The 21,378-nt window shown below is 39.2% G+C and overlaps 2 protein-coding genes across 11 annotated transcripts in view; both read right to left on the bottom strand.

The window, feature by feature from the left end:
* Positions 1-2,046: 2,046 nt before the first annotated feature.
* On the bottom strand, positions 2,047-11,581 carry NRAS (NRAS proto-oncogene, GTPase). Of its 2 annotated transcripts, XM_032249662.1 has the most exons (7): positions 10,873-11,581; positions 10,261-10,388; positions 8,302-8,480; positions 4,593-4,752; positions 3,590-3,713; positions 3,226-3,264; positions 2,047-3,130 (listed from the first exon to the last, which is right to left on the bottom strand). In XM_032249662.1, exons 2-5 carry the CDS (start codon positions 10,369-10,371, stop codon positions 3,594-3,596), a joined length of 570 nt encoding a protein of 189 aa, XP_032105553.1. In that variant the 5' UTR covers positions 10,372-10,388; positions 10,873-11,581; the 3' UTR covers positions 2,047-3,130; positions 3,226-3,264; positions 3,590-3,593. The 2 variants fall into 2 exon arrangements, with proteins under 2 accessions (XP_032105553.1, XP_032105552.1); XM_032249661.1 differs by lacking the exon at positions 10,261-10,388 and having other exon boundaries at positions 2,055-3,130; positions 10,873-11,188.
* Positions 11,136-21,378, bottom strand: part of CSDE1 (cold shock domain containing E1) — a 40,900-nt gene continuing 30,657 nt past the window's right edge. For 6 of the 9 annotated variants that reach the window (XM_032249655.1, XM_032249653.1, XM_032249657.1 and 3 more), the window contains 7 exons: positions 20,799-20,974; positions 19,833-19,945; positions 17,941-18,060; positions 14,836-15,014; positions 13,866-14,029; positions 12,820-12,952; positions 11,534-12,442 (listed from right to left, as the gene is read on the bottom strand). In XM_032249655.1, coding sequence (XP_032105546.1) covers positions 12,395-12,442; positions 12,820-12,952; positions 13,866-14,029; positions 14,836-15,014; positions 17,941-18,060; positions 19,833-19,945; positions 20,799-20,974 — 933 coding nt within the window. In that variant the 3' untranslated portion in view covers positions 11,534-12,394. Of the gene's footprint in view, positions 12,443-12,819; positions 12,953-13,865; positions 14,030-14,835; positions 15,015-17,940; positions 18,061-19,832; positions 19,946-20,798; positions 20,975-21,378 lie in introns of all 9 variants that reach the window. The other 3 variants (XM_032249658.1, XM_032249652.1, XM_032249654.1) reach the window with 1 other exon arrangement.

Below are 21,378 nucleotides of genomic sequence, written 5' to 3'. Positions count from 1 at the left end.
CAAAGATGAAAAATAATGTACAAGAATTATAGTCCCTTGTTTATAGAAACCATCCAAATAAAATATTTTCCCTAATTTTCCTTGCTTCTTATAATTTATTAGCAGAGATGAATTACAAGAAGCAGAATGCACCATTTTTTGGTTCTTGGTTGTAGCTGCCAGCTTAGTTCATGACTATAAATATAAAGCAAATATGATTATGCTCACAATTTCCGGAGTGGGAAAAAACCCAGATAGCTCTAAAATGTTTCTCTATCCTTGCTTTCAAGTCATGACAAAAAAATTCACAGCAGTTTAAAGGATGGTGAAAGACTAAACATAGGGCCCACTACAATATTCATTTTACCTATTACACTCCTATAGTAAAAACTGTAGTAAGTATGATATTATATTTAAGTAACATTCTATAGTAGGCTGTTGGAGCAAATACAGCATTTAACAGGTTCATTTACAGACCAGGCATGGTAGCCTTTAGACAGAACATCTTATTTTCACACTCTTGAACATGTAACCTTTAAAAAAACCAAAAGGAACAAGTAATTTATGACAGCTGGCCAGGCACTTAATTTGGGGAAAGAGAAGGATTTTGAGGTAAACTAGAATTATTTTCAGCAATCACAAACATGGCCTAAAAACTACTTTTTACACCACACTGAAGTTATTCAGCTTTTAAGTTTGTCACTCCTTTATGCCAAAATTCACACTTAGGTCTAACTTTTTTTTTTTTTTTTGACGAGTCTCGCTTTGTCACCCAGGCTGGAGTGCAGTGGCACGATCTCTGTTCACTGCAACCTCCACCTTCCGGGTTCAAGCGATTCTCCTGCCTCAGCCTCTCAAGTAGCTGGGACTACAGGCGCTGGCCACCGTGCCTGGCTAATTGTAACTTCTTAAAAAGCTATTCAAGGAACATACTCAAGTCTGAATTTTGGCCCCATTTAGAAACTTCTGTGCTTAGAACATACTTGAGAAAACTGTAAGTACATACATACAAAGGCTCTTTATTGGCACAAGCGCCCAAGATGAGTAACTATCTTTCTCCCTAATTTGACATCAAATTTAAAAGGTTTTTAAGGAAAAAAAATCAAACTGCCAGTCACAGAAAAAAAACAACAACAAAAAACTGTTACGAAAATTAGAGTAACACTGCCCCAGAAGGAGCAGAAACAGAAAAGTAGAATTTCCGTTTACAAATGACAGTACTGTGAAAGCTCCCAGAATTAGCAGTAAGGAGCACAACTCTCCAGGTAAGTTATATTCTGGGCACAGAATATGTTTCTTCTTTTTTGAATTTCAAGGTAATATGACATTTGCTTAATAAATGAAAATTCATAATATAGAAGATGGAGGACCTCAATAAGCATTTAGATATTAGAAGACAGGAACAAAGTGGCCATTTTGGAATTAGTCTTTTATCAAAAGTTATCCAATCCTATTTTTCATGAGAATTACCAGGGTATTATCTGCAAATGAAAATGGCAAACCTCCAAATCCTCATAACTATCAATTAATTATATCTTCCATTCCTGTCTCAACAATTTCAACTTCCTGTTTTGAACAAACTCATCAGCTCAGATTTATCAACATCTTGTTTTTAAACCATTCAAAGAACATTATGAATAAAGAAAATTTAAAACATTTTTCAGCTGAGACATCCTCATTCTCAAATGAGAATATCGGTTTAATTTAGAGTTTCTACATGGCTAAAAGAAAAAAAAAAAAAAGATTTAAATACATGATACCAAGTTTTCCAGTCACGGTAAAGGGCTTATGCTAACTGACCTCTTCTTTCCTTGCAGGACTAACTGCAGGCATCCAGCAAAATTACTAGCTGGAGTTACTGCTGCAATGAGCAAATGTAGAAGAATTTCTTTCTCTGTGATGCTAACTGGAGTTTTCAAGTTTTGAAACTATGACCCTGGTCCATTAGCACCGTGCTTTACTCAACTGCAATAATCAAGCCCCTATTGCTGTGGGGGGAGGTACAGAAGGTAGGGTGAGAAGGGGATTGAGGGCAATTATATACATCATTAAGATACCATGATATACAGTGAAAATGTAATTTGTTAATACACTATATTTGAGGTTTGAAAATCACCGGTCACAGCTATTAAATAACAATGCACCAAAGTTTTACAATATTTGAACACCTGCAAATGAAGAGCTTTCTGGTATGACCCAAATTTGAATACAAATAGAAATTCATTGAATATTAGGCTTATCAGTAAGCTAGAGGAAACAAATACATTTTATAGGTAGTAACCTATGGAAACAGTGGAGATTAGGTAAAAATTAAGTGAAATTATTCATACGCTTTCAGTTTCATCTTTCTCCTGGGAAAGCCCCAAAACAGGGCTCTGGAAAACCAACTTTATACATGTACAAAATGGCATCTGCTCTCATATAGATATAGCTTTCCCTCAATGGTAGATAAGTCACAGACATATCTCAGACATTCATTTTCATGCATAAAGATTTTTGAGACATCGATTCCACTGAAATATTATAAAGGAAGTCTACAAACCACTTCTATAAAAAGGCACTTCACTGTGAAAGTTGGATTTAATTACATGAAATCTGAGAAGACTAGGAGAGACTCAAAATTCAGTTTCATTTTTGTATTTATGAATCTAGAGCAGATGCCAGTTTAGAGAATACAGCCGATAACATTAAAAACAAACAGCAATAATAACTATATTCTTGGCAAAACAGTAATTTATGACATTTCTCCAAAAATTAGCATAGTTCTAAGTTCAACAGTAAAAAGAAAAAAAAATCACCAGCAGTTGCTACCTTAGAGCTCAAGACACTGTTTTCAATAGAATTTCACGTTTGCAGTTTGGTTCTCTGTTTCAGACATGAACTGCTTTTCAGATGAAATGCCTGCAGTGGCAGAAGTGTGTTTGTGTTATGGAATAACCCAGGGCAGAAAAGTAACAGGGAGTAACAAGAGGTGCATTTCTCTGGTCAGACAGCCAAGTGAGGAGGTAGTTATTCTGAGAACTTTTCAAATAGAGAATATTGTACTAAACTACTGAGAGTTGGGGAAGTAGCAGGAGCTTCTCTGTGAGACTAAAGATAGCGACAGGAATACTTCTCCTCCAGGGAAGTCAGGACCAGGGCGTCAGTGCAGCTGAAATAAAAATGAAATTTGTGTAAGTGACACGTTCAGAGTATAAGAAAAACAAGTATACAAAATTACAGGAATAAGATACATTTCCAAACTACCTTGAAAGTGGCTCTTTTCTGATAGAACTTTAAAAGTATCTGTAAGAAAGGAACAAAAACCATGTCATTATTATCTAGTCTCAAAGTAGCGATCCTTCAAATTCCTGGTCACTGCCAGGAATAGGTAAGTCCGCATTTCATAATGCCTTATAATTTCTAATGTTATCAAAAATACAAAGATACCTGTAGAATAATTAAATGTTTTACATACTTTAGACCTCAGTACTTTCAGAGAGTGCCGTAAGGAAAATACGCAGAAGAGCATAGGCAGAAACTCAAATGACATACAGACAATAACACTAACACTCCTCCAAACTGCCCAAATACTAAGATTTATAATTACGCCGAAAAGCCATATGCTCACCTTGTTACATCACCACACAGGGCAATCCCATACAACCCTGAGTCCCATCATCACTGCTGTTGAGTTTTTTCATTCGGTACTGGCGTATCTCTCTCACCAGTGTGTAAAAAGCATCTTCAACACCCTATAAAAAGAACAAATGAAAAACAACAACAACAACAACAACAACAAACAACGAGAGAGACTGCTCAACGGACACAATCCAAAGTGTAAGCTCTCTCGCATTTGTACCTCCTCATGTGGACATAAGATTCCAATTACTAAATGAATAGCTGATAAAATAAAATATGGTGATTTAAGGAAGAGAACACTAAATTTCACGTTCCTATTGAATCACATGAACAGGCTGATATAAAAATGGCACATTTTGTCAAATAAACACTCAGGCAAAGGAAAAGGGTAATGTGAGACATAAGGAACAGAACTACCAGATCTAAAGACTCCATTCAGGAGGCTTTAGCCCTAAACAGGGGCTGGTGTTGACAGAGAAAGAACTAATGTTTATCAATATTTTTAGTCAAGGATCTTCAGTAGAAATATCTGTGGATGTTAATGCAGGAGTAAACATGCCATACTAGAATATTACTAAGTTCATTTTGGGTTTAAACAAGTGATCAGAAAAAGAACACTATTAAAACATGCCTAACAACAGGCCAGGTGCTGTAATCCCACATCTGCAATCCCAGCACTTTGGGAGCCCCAGGTGGGAAGATCGCTTGAGGCCAGGAGTTCAAGATCAGCTTGGGCAACATGGTAAAACCCCGTTTCCACTAAAAATACCAAAATTAGCCGGGCATGGTGGTATGCACCTGTAGTCCCAGCTACTTGGGAGGCTAAGGCAGGAGAATCGCTTGAACCCAAGACTCGCCTAAAAAAAAAAAAAAGAAAAAAAATGCGTAACAACAAAGAATACGAATGTGGATCACATCTCCGTCAGAGTTAATCAACTGATGTTCTCTGCCTAGAGCAAACCCTTGCACAAGTGCTGAATGCTACACCATACCTGTCTGGTTTTGGCTGAGGTTTCAATGAATGGAATCCCGTAACTCTTGGCCAGTTCGTGGGCTTGTTTTGTATCAACTGTCCTTGTTGGCAAATCACACTTGTTTCCCACTAGCACCATAGGTACATCATCCGAGTCTTTTACTCGCTTAATCTGCTCCCTGTAAAAAGGGATATGTTATCAGAACATAAAAGAAACAAGATTAGTCTGGGAGAAGTGGCTCATTCCTATAATCCCAGCACTTTGGGAGGCTGAGGAGGGCAGATGGCTTGAACCCAGGATTTGGACTAGCCTGGGCAACATGGCAAAATCCAGTCTCTACAAAAAATATAAAAATTAACTGAGTGTGGTGGCACATGCCTATGGTCCCAGCTAATTGGGAGACCGAGGTGGGAGGATCACCTGGACCCAGAAAGGTCAAGGCTGCAGTGAGCCATGATTGTTCCACTGCACTCCAGCCTCGGCAGCAGGAAAAAAAGTAAGAAAAGAAAGTGAAGAAAAGAAAAGGGAAGAAAGAAAAGGAAAGAAAGGAAGGAAGACAGGAAGGCAGGCAGGAAGGCAGACAAGATTTCAGAAAGGAATGGCTACAGCAAACTAGCAAATATTATGTAGCTCTATTATCTTCTAATAGTTTCACTTTTTCCTGCTTGAGACTTGATGCAGCAGCCGTCAGGAAGCCATAAGTACAAGTTCACCTTCTACTGGGAGTAGATGGGTATTTTATCCTGATACCTGCCCTAGTTAGGCTCCTGGATTCTCCCAAAGCACTAGGCTCTGGATTTAATTGGCAGCTAGAAATCACTCCTTAAATTAAGGTCTGAAGTATAAAAAGTAAAGCTCACTACTGCTAAATAACTAGGCATGATAGTATTTAATGGAAGACAGTCTATCACTTTTCAATATGGGTGGTGCTCAAACATTTTCCTCGAACAAATTGTACATGAAGCTGGGCATGGTGACTCCCCTAGTCTTAGCACTTTGGGGGGCTGAGGTGGGAGGATCGCTTGACCTAGGAGTCTGAGACCAACCTGGGCAACATGGTGAAACCTTGCTTCTACAAAAAATATAAAAATTAGCTGGCTATAGTGGTATGTGTGCCCATGGTCCCAGCTGCTCGGGAAGCTGAGGTAGGAGGATCCCTTGATCCGTGAGAGGTTGAGCCCTGAGAGTGTCATGCCACTGCACTCCAGCTTGGGCAACAGAGCAAGACTCTGTCTCAAAAAAACTAAAACAAGCTGGGCGCGGTGGTTCATGCCTGTAATCCCAGCATTCTGGGAGGCTGAGGCAGGGGGACTACTTGAGGTCAGGAGTTCGAGACCAGCCTGGCCAACATGGTGAAACCCCATCTCTACAAAAATATAAAAAAAAAGAAAAAAAAAATTAGCTAGGCCTGATGGTGGACACCTGTAATTCTGGCTCCTCAGGAGGCTGAGGCAGGAGAATCTCTTGAACCCGGGAGGTGGAGGTTATGGTGAGCTACTGCACTCCAGCCTGGGCAAGAGCAAAACTCCATTTCAAAAAAAGAAAAACTAAAATAAAACACTGTAGCTGGAAGTCCAAGCTATAAAATAGAAAACACAAGAAGTACTCTTAGTAAAGGGAGGCCGAAGCATCGAGAACTCCTGACTGACAGCACTGCCTTTGATGACATGTAAGACACACAGCAGGGAAACTATTGGTTTAGACTGTCTTGACCAACATGATCCAACAGAGCTTTCTGTGATAATGGAAATGGTCTATATCTGTACTGTTCAACATGGTAGCCACTAGTAGCTACTGGGCATTTGGTGGTTAAGAAACTAATTTTTAAATTTTACTTAATTAACTGTAAATAACCACTTACTGCACAGTATTGTTCTATATTCTACTTTTGGATTACCCACTAAGTCCGGTATCTGAACTGCAGTCTATTGGCTATTTGCAAAGCTGTGCCTGATGGCAGTAGCCTGTATTAACAAATAAGACAGCCTTAAGTACCCGGACCATGCCACTGTTAGGTTACTACTGATTTTTACATTAAACAAGCCTCTTTGAGGATCCATAGGAAAATTTCCTTCTAGTAGCAGTATAATTCTGCTTCTTCTGATCAACTGACTGCTTTCAGCATACAAATACTGAGTCTTTCAGCTGGCTACTTCCCTTTCACAACAGTGACCAAATTTGTAGTCCACCTTTAGAAAGTCATTGGAGCTTCATAGAAGCACAATCGCAGAATATACTCACTCCTAAATGTGTTTTATTTCCTTTACCCTTATTTTTTGTCTCACTTAAGCCTATTTTTCATTAATTTTATCTTGCTTTACTATATGCATTTTAATAAGATGTTTTAAATACTCTTTGGTTTAAGGTAAGGCACACAGAAAAATGAATAAATGCCTTGTAAGAAAAAAATGACTTCTAGAAATTCAACAAACATTATTAGATGCATGCCAAGTGTGGGAACTTTATTAAGTATTACTATTACTTTTAGACAGAAAAGATGAGAAGTTCAACAGGTTAGGAAAAGAACATTTGAATTCAGTTTTGGACCAATCTGCTTTTTGAAAGCAGACATCTTCACATGGATGGAAAATAAGCCAGGACTCAAGCCTTTAGGCAGAACATTTAAGTAGCATTTACTGTGTGCCAGGTACTATTCTGAATGATCTGCATATTTATTAAAACTCTAATCTTCACAACAACTCTATGAAGTAGTATTATTATCTCCATATTACAGGTAAGGAAAGCCACATAGCCCCAAAGTCACATCACTAATAAACAGAGCTAGGCTTCAATCCAGGTAGAGTTGCTATATATAACCATTATATCATTCTGTTTAAGAACACTGTGCTAAGAAAAAGGGGCTCTGGGTTTTTGGTCCTGGCTCTGCTACTAATAACAATCCTGACTCCAAAACCTAACAAACCATCTTCCGAGCTATTTCTGATTCTGTAAAATAAGAATATTGTACTAGAATGTTTATGGTCCAATCTAGCTTTGAAACTTTATGGTTCTATAGACAAAGTCTGTCTTTATGTTCCTTTGCTTTGGCTTCATTTTTATGTATTCATTCGCCTTTTGCTTTTTCCTATCATCTTTTTTTCTTTTTTTTTGGAGACAGGGTCTTGCTCTGTTGGCCAGGCTGGAGTGTGGTGGAGTGATGATGCCTCGACCTCCTGAGCTCACACGATCCTCCCACCTCTGCCTCCTGAGTAGCTGCCACCATGTCTGACTAGTTTGTTTAATTTTTATTTGTGTAGAGGACAGGGTCTTGCTCTGTTGTCCAGGCTGGTTTCCAACTCCTGGTCTCAAAGTGATTCTTCCACCTTGGCCCCCCCATGTACTTGTCAGTACATGGAAAGTACTGACATTCCATGTGTGAGCCACTGTGCCTGGCCCATCTTTTCCATTACATACTGAAAGATGGTTCTTGGAGATGTTTTCCTTTCTGAAATTCCTTTGTGATCTCTAATTACAACAACTATAGTTCCGAACCGTTCCCAATAGCAGGCTTCACTTATTATTAAACATTATAGGAAGAGTATATTATGTAAAATAAATTCCAGTATTAACTTCCAGTAATTACTCTAGATTCTCAATGTCAAACAACCTAAAACCAACTCTTGCCATAATTAAAAAGCTCCATCTTCCCTAGTGTGGTATCCTCATTTCCCTATAAAGCTTCGGAACACAAAGATCATCCTTTCAGAGAAAATAATGCTCCTAGTACCTGTAGAGGTTAATGTCCGCAAATGACTTGCTGTTATTGATGGCAAATACACAGAGGAAGCCTTCGCCTGTCCTCATGTATTGGTCTCTCATGGCACTGTACTCTTCTTGTCCAGCTGTATCCAGTATGTCCAACAGACAGGTTTCACCATCTATTACCACCTGTTTTCTGTAAGAATCCTGGGGGTGTGGAGAGTAAGGGGGCGGGAGGGGAAGGAGGTTCAATATTTATTTAAAAGCCACAAGGAATGCAATGTATTTGCCAAGGTTAAATATGTTTCTAACTATTCAAGCCCATTTCTGCCTAGCTGGTTTGTCCCTCAAATTGCTATTATATAATCACAAACAAAAAGTATCCCATGTCACCCTAGGTAAAACAACAACAACAACAACAAAACCATCAAATTCTATATGCCTGAAGAAAAGAAATATAGTTACTCTGTTCCTGGAAAAGATTAAAAAAACAAGGTAACTCAAATGACAACTCTGCTGCAGCCAGCAGGCTACAGATTAAGAACCTAGTGTATTTCACTAAGCAAGGAACTGGACTGTTTTATTTGTGCTGTTTAAGAAATCTAAACAAAACCTCTGCCAATTAGAACCTGGCCCTATATACATTATTTGTGTTTATGACTAAATATACAAATACCTTTTGTTTCAGAGAAGGTTATAACACCAAATATTTTTTTTTCTCATGCAGATGTACCTTTGGGAAGTATTCCTGGATCAAATTCTTAAAGGTTGCAAACAAAGTATAGTTATAATTAATCTCAGGAAGACAGACATGAATAGATCATATAAAAAATTTTTTCATTTTGGTTTTAAGGCAACAGGCCTTTTATTTGTATTTTAATAATGTCATCACACTTGGAGAACTCTGGAGTATTAGAAGTGCTCTATACTGTTACCTGGGTGGTGGCCAAACGAGTATATAAAAATGCAAAAAGCACTGGGCTGTAGACCTAAGACTTATGTATTTTACTTATGTAAATTGCTCAATAAATAAAACAGAAAATACTTTTAAAAGTTATTAAAATATTAAATATTTAATATAAAATATTAAAGCTGTTAAGCCTGAAATAAAGATTTTGCCAAGGATTAGCAACCAATTTTTTTTTATAGTGGCTATATTAGAGTTAGTTTGCATCAATTAAACACTAGCAGCCAGATGGTAGGGAGGCCCAGTGTTAATTAAAATAATCTCTAAAGTTAGACATTTCTAAACTGAACAAAATGACAAAATCCTTTATTTAAACAGCCTTAGACGCCACTTACTGAAGACAATTTGTACCATGAACTCTCACAGTAACAAGAGAATACCTAGGTACTATTACATAGTCCTTTACCATTCATATATAACTTAAACATATTTAATTTTCCATAACATCCCTGAGTGGTAGACAGGACAGGTTTATAGTAATTTAATACATGACGAAAATTAGGCTGAGAGAGATTCATTTGCTTAATAACACACAAGTAAATTAACTGGAAACAGAGACCCAAATCCTAGGTATAAAGACTAAAAATCTCAAGTTCTTGTGACTCCAATCATCTGGTCTCAGCTGCTTCAACTAGCTAATAAATAAAAATTGAAGAACACTCAGATCTCTGAATCCTTTATCTCCATCCTATTATCTCCTATACAGACAGTCTCGCTACTATGGCCTGTGTTTCTCATGTAATAGAGATGTCATATACGAAGAAACTCATGAATGAACTCAACACTGAATTTGCAATAGTTTACGTAACTCTTAAAAACTGAAAACGTTTTAGAAACTTCAGCAGCTAATAAAAATGAACTGTTCTCTATAAACACGGAAAGCTTATTGCATATCTGAATGCAGTACCCAAAACAACTTTTTACTTTCTCTCCTTTTATTCTTTTAATGAAGAATATGGGTAAAGATGATCCGATAAGTGAGAGACAGGGTCAGGTCAGCGGGCTACCACTGGGCCTCACCTCTATGGTGGGATCATATTCATCTACAAAGTGGTTCTGGATTAGCTGGATTGTCAGTGCGCTTTTCCCAACACCACCTGCTCCAACCACCACCAGTTTGTACTCAGTCATTTCACACCAGCAAGAACCTGTTGGAAACCAGCAATCAGGGTTAATTGACGAGCCACAGTCACAATACTTTAAAGCTTTCTATAATCAATGGAAACAAAAACCTGAGCGTGACCTTCCATTTGGTTCTTAAAGTGATTCGGGAACACAAAAACACCAAACTAATTAACATCGGCCTCACATTTCTGGAGTACAGTCTTCCAGCAACCCCCACCCTTGGCTATTTTTCAAGTCCTTGGGCCCCGCCCTCAGCCTAAGCTATGGAAATCCCCCTTCCTATTACTCCTGTAAGCCTTTTCAGCTCTAGCGGGCAGCCTACAGGCCGTAACTCCCTTTCATTCTCCCTTCGTCTCCAAAGATCTCCCCACGCAGGCACCAAATGGAAGGACCCCCGCCCAAGGCCTTTGTCTCCAGATGATAAGATTTTGCTCAATTCCTGGCATCAGCGAAACGCCTGAACATTCCACAACTCAAAGCCGAACACTATGCATGCGAGAACCTTACCTCAAGCTCTACTGCCTCTGCTTTGGACAGACTTAGGACCACAGCTAGGAAAAATGTTGGAGACCCCGGAACCGCCATGAACAGCCCCCACCAGGGAGCGGCACTTCCGGCCCCGCCCGCTACGTAATCAGTCGGCGCCCCAGGCGCCTGAGTCCCCGCCCTGGCCACGTGGGCCTCCGAACCAGGAGTCACGCGGCAGGCCGCACCCAGACCCGCCCCTCCCACACGGGACGTTTCAATAATGAAAGCGCTAGGTGCTAGTGTCTCAAAAATCAGTAAAACTTTATTCGCTTCCATTCTTTCGCCATTAACAGAAAACTGGAGAAAGCAAAAATGTTTTGTGTTTACAAAGATAAACGGCCTCTTTACCCAGAGATCAAAACCTCAAACGACAAGGGGGAAGATAAAAGAGCCCTCCCCCACATCCCCTGAGCTGACCCTTGTCTTCTTAGACAAAGCCTTCAGTCCACTGGCCAGGGACCCTGTATATGGCCAATTCAAGAAGAGGGCCAAGAAATCAGACCCATCTATTCCCGTGATATAAAGTTGAACAGAAGCTACACCAAGGGTCAAGTGTCTGTATTTCACAGGACACAGTAACCAGGCGGCTACTTATAAAAAAAACAAGATTCATTTCAGGCACAACTTTTTTATTTTTTTTTGTTTTGTTTTTAAATCAGTAAAAGAAACTGGGTCCTAGAAGCTGCAGTGATCTAAGCAGCAGCAAGTTTGTGCATTCATTTTTTTTTGTTTTTGTTTAAATATGTTTAAATTATCACACTGCTGGCACTCCTCATTTGCATGAAATTCTGCACCATACTTACTTATTGTAGTAAAGTTACCCCCCATCCCAGGAAAAAAAAATACTACTCTGGAAGATAATTTTCACTGAAATATAACCAAACTTCTTTAAGTGGATTGTGACAAGATTATAAATGATATGAAAAATAACATTTCAAAATTTGGCCATTAACTTTAAGAAATGGTTTGCCTATACAAATTTTTGTAATTTTTAAAAGATAATATATTCTACCCTCATATGGTCCTCAGAATTAAAGCATAATGAACAGGAAGGAAAAGGAAAAGAATGCAACTGAGTGCTAAGGCAGAACATCTTGCCAGAAGTAATTAATGAAGGTAGAGTATAAAATGAATATCAAGTGCAGAATTTCACAGGGCCAACAAGATATAACAGTCTATATTTTTCACTTACACAGGCGAAGTGGATTTTGCAATTAACAGTTGCGTTAAATGCACCAAATAAAGCTCCTAAAATTGATACTATAAGGCGCCACCTTAAGTTTTCCAGGCTGCAACTGTGCATTATTTTAAAATGGTTTTCTTAAATTTATTTATTTATTTTTTAAACATAACACGAGGAAGGTGTTAAAACTGGTGTAATAGCTCAATAGAATAAGTATTCCAGATTTCGGGAGGGATGAAGAGGGAGATATTCAGAACCCTTCACCAGATTCCCCCCAACTTGATCATAGTGGATTAATGATGTGCTTTGTGGATGTGGTTAGTCAATGACACCAGCTTGACGGATCTTTCTTTCTGCACCAAACCCCTGTGGGGGGAAAAAAAATCCTGCAGTTAATGATTTTAGTACACAACAATCACGGTACATTCACTATTCCCAAATGAAACTACAAAAGCGTTATTTTTAATCAACTTATGCACTACTAATTCTTTCCTTGAGAAAATCCATAGTAAGCCCTTCTGACCCATTACCTAAACTATCTTCAAAGTATCAAGAAAAGAAAATGGGCTTTTAAGCAACCATTAGGTTAGGGGCTGAATCAATGTGTAGAAAGTCCTAAACTAGTTATAAGCAATATGGAAGTCTCCTTGCTTAAGTTTCCTGACCTATTATTTAAATAGAACCACATATTATATGTTGGTCTATCATTTGGCCTCCCCTACAAGCCTTGTATGGGCTCATACCATTGAATTATCTGGTCCCCTTGGCTGACGAAGAACCATTAGGCGAGGAGCACTGGCATCATCCAGGGTGATGTTCTTCAAACGATTGACCAACCGATCAGGTCGAGGAGCTGCAACAGCCTTGGGGCCCTCACTGTAATGAAGTCAAAAGATGAGAAGAAACCACACTTGGTGGGCAGATAGCAAGCACTTGCAAAGGAGTGTGTTTTCTATCTAACTGCCCAAATGACTCACTTTTAATGACAGGACTCTCGCCTCATCTACCTAGCTGGAAAGACAAGACAGACAAGTTTGTTTATATATTATTTTCCCCAACTCAATGTTCCAACTTAATAGGAATGGAAGGAATCATTTGCAGACCCTAGACTTGAATGGAATCGGACTGACCAGTTCCACAGATGCATTAAAAAACAAGGTAGCAGATGTGGTAGCTAACACCTACAATCCCAGCACTTTGAGAGGGCAGGGCAGGAGGAACACCTGAGCCCAGAACTTTGACATCAGCCTGGGCAAAACAGAGGGACCATGTCTCTACAAAAAAATAAAATTGGGAGGGACCATGTCTCTACAAAAAATAAAATTGGCTGGGTGTGGTGGCGCATGCTTGTAGTCCCAGCTACTCGGGACGCTGACATGGTAAAATTGCTCAGGCCCAGGGGGTTGAGGTTGCAATGAGTTGTGATGGTGCCACTGCACTCCAGCCTGGTTAACAGAGTGAGACTGTCTCTGGAGTGGGCGGTGAGGGGTGGGGGGGTGATGAAGCAAAGTGGCATTATGAGTCAGGATGGTTAAACTATTAGAATTTTAAGCACCATATAACCAGAAATGACTTAATGGAAGAAAAGGAATTTGGAAAAAAATTTTAAAAACATGTACTACAAAATCTTTTTATATTAGACTAGAAGTAGGAAGTATCAAGAAATAAAAAATGGCAGAAGAGAGGATAAAACAAGGCAAAGAAAAGTAAAGTAATGTGACGAACAGAGACTACAGAAGTCGAGATACTCCAGGGTAGTTACTAATCAAACCACAATAACAAAACTCACCAGACTCGCCAAACATTACAGGCGCTGCACTTGCCAGTGCGCTGATTAAGAATCACTGAGAACTCCACCTCATCTCCTGCCTGTAGCTCAATGCCATCCTGAACTTCTTTCACATGGAAAAAGAGCTTCTTGCTATCTCCTACTTCATAGTTAATGAAGCCAAACTGAAAAAAAAAAAAAAAGGAAGTAGCTAAAAAAGAGAAGACATGCCACACTTCACTCTGAATGAGGCACAATGCTTGTCCCTATTATCTTAAGGATGTATAAAACATGGTATTAACGTTGATACTGCAATCCAGCTGCCTGTGGTAAAACTTGTCAGGGAAGAAATGTATCTTTGAAATCAGTGCCATTTATCATAAACTTGACCCAAACAAATAAAAGTTCCTTCATATATTATGAACTAAGCTTTCTGAATTAAGCAAACTCATCAGGAAGCTGTTACTTCAACATATACATTGGTTTGATCTCTTCTAGAATTAAGCTGGGTTATAGTATTCTATGAAGCAGCCATACAAAATGCTATATTCCCTGTACTGATGAAAAACATTGAGAACTCAAATTTCCCTGAGATCTCAGTAATAAGACTAAGCTTGTTTGCCCGAAGCTTGTTTTTTCAGTACTTGTCAACATGATTTCTGTGTTTATGCAAAAGAAGCTCAAAGCAAAAGTGTACAAACCTATATAGTTAGTCCTTCTATTCTGGAAATCTCACCCCAAACTTATTTTTCCCATTGTGTAATATCAGTTACTAACACCACTCTTACTTTCGCATTGCTAATATAGTCACTTTTTCTTTGTGTAGTTTTCTGTTTTTATTAAGCTACCTCAAATGACTGAAAAAAAAAGCTAAAGTAGAAATAAAAAACAAATCAATGTTGATGATTTCCCCTTGGCTAAAAAAATTTCAACGTTTTGGTTACCAACTCATAGAAGGATCAAATTCAGATGCAGAGATGCTGGCACTTACCTGATCTTTCACACATTCCACTGTGGCCCTACGCAGGGGTGTGATGTTGTAAGCCATAGTTTGTGCATTTTGGCCTAGGACACACAATTGGAACTTGACGCTCTCCCCTTTCTGCAGGCAATCCCCTTTGTTGGCCATCCCAACGATGCCAAATGGATAGACCTCACCTTTCATATTCCCTGTAGGAAAAGAACAGGTACAAAGTCTAAAAGCTATTATTTCACAACAGTCCTCTGCTGATGATCCTAGGAAGTTTATGTTACCTAAAAACAATATATATTTTTAATACTTGGAAGTTTCACCTTAAAGCTTAAATGAAATCCCAAATCTTAAATACTACCATGGAACCAAATGAGAACATAACAGCTCATCAGTAGTTTACTAGCTAATGAATAATTTTAAACTGGATTCATAAATTAAAAGAAAAATCATACTGTCATTTACAATCCCATTACCTAAGTTTTAAGCACTATGGGTTGCTAATGTCCACAAGAGTATCTTCTTCCCAAGTTCACAATATGAGCCAACCAGCCAAAAATATTTTTGTCCCATAATCAGCCAGTAAACTAGGCAGGCATAGGCAAAAACAATCTAGATAAATCTCTTTGACACTCCATCTCCTTTTTTTGTTCCAATTCTGGCTCCCTCAAACTAATAGGTTCCTTTTTCCAGATCAGAGATCGAAAAGCTTTTTCCTAAAGGGCCAGATAGTACATACTTTAGGTTTGTAAGTCATCCTGTCTAGCCAACTCTGCTGTTGTAGTGAGAAAGCAACCAAAAACTATATATAAACAAATGCTTGTGGCTGCGTTTCAAAGAAAACTATCACAAAAAAAGGCCACTGTATATGCTGAGCCCTGCCTCAAAGTATAAAGTTGCCTGGAGGCCAGTGCAGGCTACAGATAAAAACTATGCCAAAGAATTCAGCTGCCTAATTCAGCATCCAAGCAAATGTGTTCAGTCAACAAAGGGAAAACATGAGGAAAAACAGGTGGGAACTGGAAGCTTCAGAAACACTTTTAAACCTCCTCTTGATGTTTACAAGTGAAGAATTTTTGTTGTTGTTAAGACAGGGTCTCGCTCTGTTGCCTAGGCTGGAGTGCAGTGTTGTAATCATGGCTCACTGCAGCCTTGACTTCCTGGGCTTAGGTAACCCTCCCACCTCAGCTCCCAAGTTGCTGGGACTACAGGCACGCACCACCATGACTGACTAATTTTTTTTTGTAGAACAGGGTTTTGTCATGTTGCCTAGGCTGGTCTCAAACTACTGGGCTCAAGTGATCTGCCCACCTTGGCTTCCCAAAGTGTTGGGTTTACAGGTGTGAGCTACCACACCTGGCCATTTTTTTTTTTGAGATGCAGTCGTGCTGTATTGCCCAGGCTGGAGTTCAGTGGCATGATCTCAGCTTACTGCAACTTCTGCCTCCTGGGTGCAACCTCCAGAGTAGCTGGGAATCATAGACAACCACCACAATATCTGGCTAATGTTTTTATTTTTAGTAGAGATAGGGTTTTGCCATGTTGGCCAGGCTGGTCTCAAATTCCTGATCTCAGGTAATCCACCCACCTTGGCTTCCCAAACTGTTGGGATTACAGGCATGAGCTTCTGCACCTGGCCTCAGCCATTTTTTTTTATTTTAAATACAGGAACCAAAAAATTTTGAGGAGATAATCTGAAGAGATCAAGTCATGAGGAAGAGTGATTAGGGGAAGCTGGTCTGACCTCATGGAATAACAATTATTACCACTTATGATGCACATACTGATTCTTAATTTATAGAACCTTCTAAGATTGACAGTATTACCATCATAAAGATGAAGAAAATGAGCCAGTAAAGATTTGTCTAAGATTATATGCCAGAACGATGTACAGATCTAGGTCTGCCCAACTTCAAAGTCTTATACTGAGTTACAGCTGTGTTCCTAAATAAGAGAGCTAGTTTTTACCAAATTGGAAAATGTGATCTGAGTCCCAGGCTTAAAGATGCCTAAAAAGTTTTCTTTTCCACAAAATCCTTGCTTTGGACTATATCCCACAGTCAGTGCTGAAGATTAAGTGGACTGGGAAGTAGGGATAAGGAAGGAAGTAAAAGCAGCACGTTAGGAGGAGATGGAAGGGCAATTTGATACAGTATCACGAGTTAAAGTTAGTAGCCCATACTCCCATGGCCTTTTTAGGGGTGTGACTTCATGACATTTGTTTAAAAGACTCACTTGTATTGCCAATTCCTATTTAGAGGTGGGGGAGCAGTGGTTTTACATAAAACAGAAATTCTAAGTATCCTATGTGGTAAAGGAATAGGTTATCAAGGTTTATTTCCTTCTCCCAAATGACTTGCTATTCACCACTTTATGTTTGGTGACTCTCAGATGATACAAAGACTTATTCTCTTTGTAAACCTAGCCATCATCTTTGGCTGAAATAGTCAAACCCTCTTACCTACTCCACCATCATGTAATTCTGCTATCCTAATCATCATCTGCAGAGTTCTCCGTTTCTATCGTGAATTTATGCATACAGATCACAAGAAGTTGGTGTACTGGAACTCTGGAAATTCTTCAAGATGGGGCGCAGGGGTGGGGGTGAACAAGTAGAAGGCAGAAAATGAAAGGAACCCTGACCTAGAGATGAGAAGTAGGATCCTCACAGAATTATCGCTATTAAGAAACAGCTATGTACATCTGTGTAGTGTGGGGGAAAAAAAAGAAACAGATAAGCTTTTATGCAAGCAAAAATACAGAATTAAATGGTTACTGATTTAAATCCTGGTGAATAGAGGACACTGAGTATTTGATTATCATACACTCAACATTAAATGTTTTGGTATGAGACTTTGTTCTTAAGTCTATCTCAATATAACTCATAATTACTTAGGTATCAGTCATATGTTCACAAAACAGTTATTTTTTTTCACTAAACCCAGACTGACCTCATTTTCAAGGGGCATAAAAATAAAAAGCAAGCATGAGAGAGAAGTCACTTTTCCTTAATTCAGTTTTAAAGAAACCTGAAAACAACTGCAAGGAGCACCTATTTTAAAACTTTACAGGTGCTCATCTGAAGTTATGGCAAATTTCAAACAACCTGATAGTGATGATCCTTACCCTCCTCCACAATCTCAATCATTCCTTGGTACTCAGTCTGTGTTGGATCAACACTCCTCAGGGGGCGAATGACTTTCCCAGAGTAAATGGTGGGATCAGCTTCCTCAGTAATGCCATTCACTACAAAACAAAGGCATGTGCATCCTTCAATTTTATTTCATCTCTACTGTACAGAAAGACAAGCAAGCAAAAAATAACAGCACAAATGTTAACGGGGTAGGTTGGCTGCCTGCTATTGAAATGGGGTAGGGAACCCGAAGCCAAGTTCTATTTCTAGAACAGCTGCTTGACCTTAAATACGTCTAAAGTACCATCAAAATGCCTGATTTTCCTAAATAAACTTGTTTAAGGAATTAAGAAGTATTCATAAATAAAACATGCCTTGCTCTCTTACTTTTCCCAGATGCCTTTCCTGGTCTCTAAGTTGGAAATCCCAATGCTTATATACTGTCCTATCTTTATTTACACGTATTATTGTCTTACTAAACATCATATATAATATTTTACTCCTCGTCTGCTCCATATTTTCCACCAAAAAATAATGTCAATGAATGCAGGGATGTATCTGATTTCTTCACTGCTGTATCCCCAGTGTCTAAGACATAACACACACTTAAGAGTTTAGATGAGAGCCAAAAATAAGTTGCAGGTCTTTTAGAGATCCTAAATTACAATAATTTTCTTCCCATTATTTTATTTGTTTATTTTTTTTGAGACGGAGTTTCTTTCTTGTTACCCAGGCTGGAGTGCAATGGCACGATCTCGGCTCACTGCAGCCTCCACCTCCTGGGTTCAGGCAATTCTCCTGCCTCAGCCTCCTGAGTAGCTGGGATTACAGGCACGCGCCACCATGCCCAGCTAATTTTTGTAGTTTTAGTAGAGACGGGGTTTCACCGTGTTGACCAGGATGGTCTCGATCTCTTGACCTCGTGATCCACCCGCCTCGGCCTCCCAAAGTGCTGGGATTACAGGCTTGAGCCACCGCGCCCGGCCTCTTCCCATTATTTTTCACATTTAGATTCATTGTTCTCCAAAACAGTCTTCTAGGAAAATGCCTCTTTTCCCTACTCCATGGAGATTTATATGAATCTTGGGTTAATTTTTTCTTTTTTTGAGACAAAGTCTTGCTCTGTCACCCAGGTTGGAGTGCAGTGGTATGATCATGGCTCACTGCAGCCTCAACCTACCAGCACAAGTGACCCTCCCACCTCAGCTTCCCAAGTAACTGTGACTACAAGCATCTAGTACCACAACTGGCTATCCTGGGGTTATTTCTTAAAAGACATCAATGAATTAATATAAAGCAAATTACCTAAAATATCTAGGCCAGTCCTTCTCAAACTTCAGTGTATGCCAGAAACACCTAAAGGACTTATTAAAACAGATTGCCCACCCACAGAGTTTCAGTGGGTATGGGATAGAGTCAGATAATCTTTTTTTTTTGAGATCGAAGTTTCACTCTTGTTGCCCAGGCTGGAGTGCAATGGCGCAATCCTGGCTCACCGCAACCCCCATCTCCTGGGTTCAAGAGATTCTCCTACCTCAGCCGTCCAGCAGCTGAGATTACAGGCATATGCCAACATGCCCAGCTAACTTTTCTTGTATCTTTAGTAGAGAAGGGGTTTCTCCATGTTTGTCAGGCTGGTCTCATATGCCCGACCTCAGGTGATCCACCCACCTTGGCCTCCCCAAAGAGCTGGGATTACAGGCCTGAGCCACCAGCCCGGCAAGAACGTGTATTTCTAACAAGCAACCAGTGACGCTGCTGTTCTGGGGAACCACACATGAGAATGACTGATGTAGAACAATTAGGCCTCATCTCCTCTCCGTCTACTACCCCATTCTTTATCTCCCACTTAAAAGCCTTGGCTGAATAAGTCACAATGTATTACCTGAGTGTGTTTTGTTCACTTTTTCTGCACTGACTTTGTTGCCTTTGCCTTTGGACAAGCTATACTCGACCATGTCCCCCAGTTCCAGGCTATCAACATCACCAGAGAACTCACTAAGGACAAAGGAAATAACATTTACTAAACATTATCACAAACATCAACAAACCTTTATTTTACAGTAACAGTCATGGCTTGACATGCTTACTTATGTTAGACACCATTTTAAGTACTTTCTATGTATTGACTCTTTTAATCCTCAACAATGCCCCATGAAGAGGTAACATTATTCCCAACTTTAAGATAATGAAACTAAGATACCAAAAGGTTAATTTGATAAAAATTACACAGGTACTAAGTGGCAGGGCCTGGATTCAAAAACTAAACTGTCTGGTTCTAAGAGCCCTTACTTTTGTTTTGAGACAGAGTCTCATTCAATTGCCTAGGCTGGATGGAGTACAGTGGTGCGATCTCAGCTCACTGCAGCCTCCACCTCCCAGGATCAAGTGATCCTCCCACCTCAGCCTCCTGAGTTGGTGGGACTACAGGTATGCACCACCATGCCAGACTAATTTTTGTATTTTTGTAGAGATGGGGGTTTCACCATGTTGCCCAGGTTGGCCTTGAACTCCTGTCTACCTGCTTCAGCCCACAAAAGTGCTGGGATTATAGGCATGAGCCACCATACCCAGCCAGACCCCTTACTCTCGACCACTATACTGTATTATATACCACTATACTATGGTACCAACACAAAAAATAAAGCGGCACAGGCTTTTTCTATTTCTTTTGGCCACATGCTCTGTGTATAGAGATCAGTGATTAACTTTAGTTTTTATCTTGCCATAATTCTACCAATATAAAATCTGGGACCCAACAAGTATAATCAATCAATACTACATGTTTTTTATTCCAACATCAAAGAATGGATAGTAAGCTAGCCATAAGTTCCTAAAAGTCACACCTTACCTGTAATGGAAAAAGATTTCCTTATCATGATTGGCTGTTTCAATAAATCCAAAATTATCTTTCAGAGTTGCCACATAACCCAAGAGCCTCTTGGAGTTAGAATTACGACCTAAAAGTCGCACACAAGTTGCAACCTGCTGTCCAGGCCTCTGTTTGTCACTAACACTAAATTCAACCTGTGAAAATTAAGGATGCTCATTAACACCATATCACTTCCACGCCAATATCCTTAACTCAGAAAAGACATATAACTCCCCCAGAGCATGCTTTTCATTCCAAATATCCTTTGTAACTACGTTAATGGAATTGATTTCCACCAAAACATTTAGGTCTCATCTCACTTTTCACAAAGGATCAGTTTTGTCCTTCAGTCTATTTTCCTTATAGAGTCTTAATTTCTTTAGAGGGCTATCCAAAAACCAAACATATATGAGAAAAAAAAATGAACAGCAATGTAAAATCTTTGGTGCTTTTACTTTGATAATGTTTCAGTAGTAAGTGTTTTAACTTTCTTACCAATAATAATTTCATTTAAGCAAACAGATTTAAACATGTTTATCTAATGTTTGAACAGCTAGAT

Source organism: Sapajus apella, unplaced genomic scaffold (genome assembly GCF_009761245.1).
Source record: "Sapajus apella isolate SASKATOON/1434 unplaced genomic scaffold, GSC_monkey_1.0 scaffold69, whole genome shotgun sequence".
Classification (NCBI taxonomy): Eukaryota; Metazoa; Chordata; class Mammalia; order Primates; family Cebidae; genus Sapajus; species Sapajus apella.
This window is presented reverse-complemented; position numbering and strand designations above follow the sequence as displayed.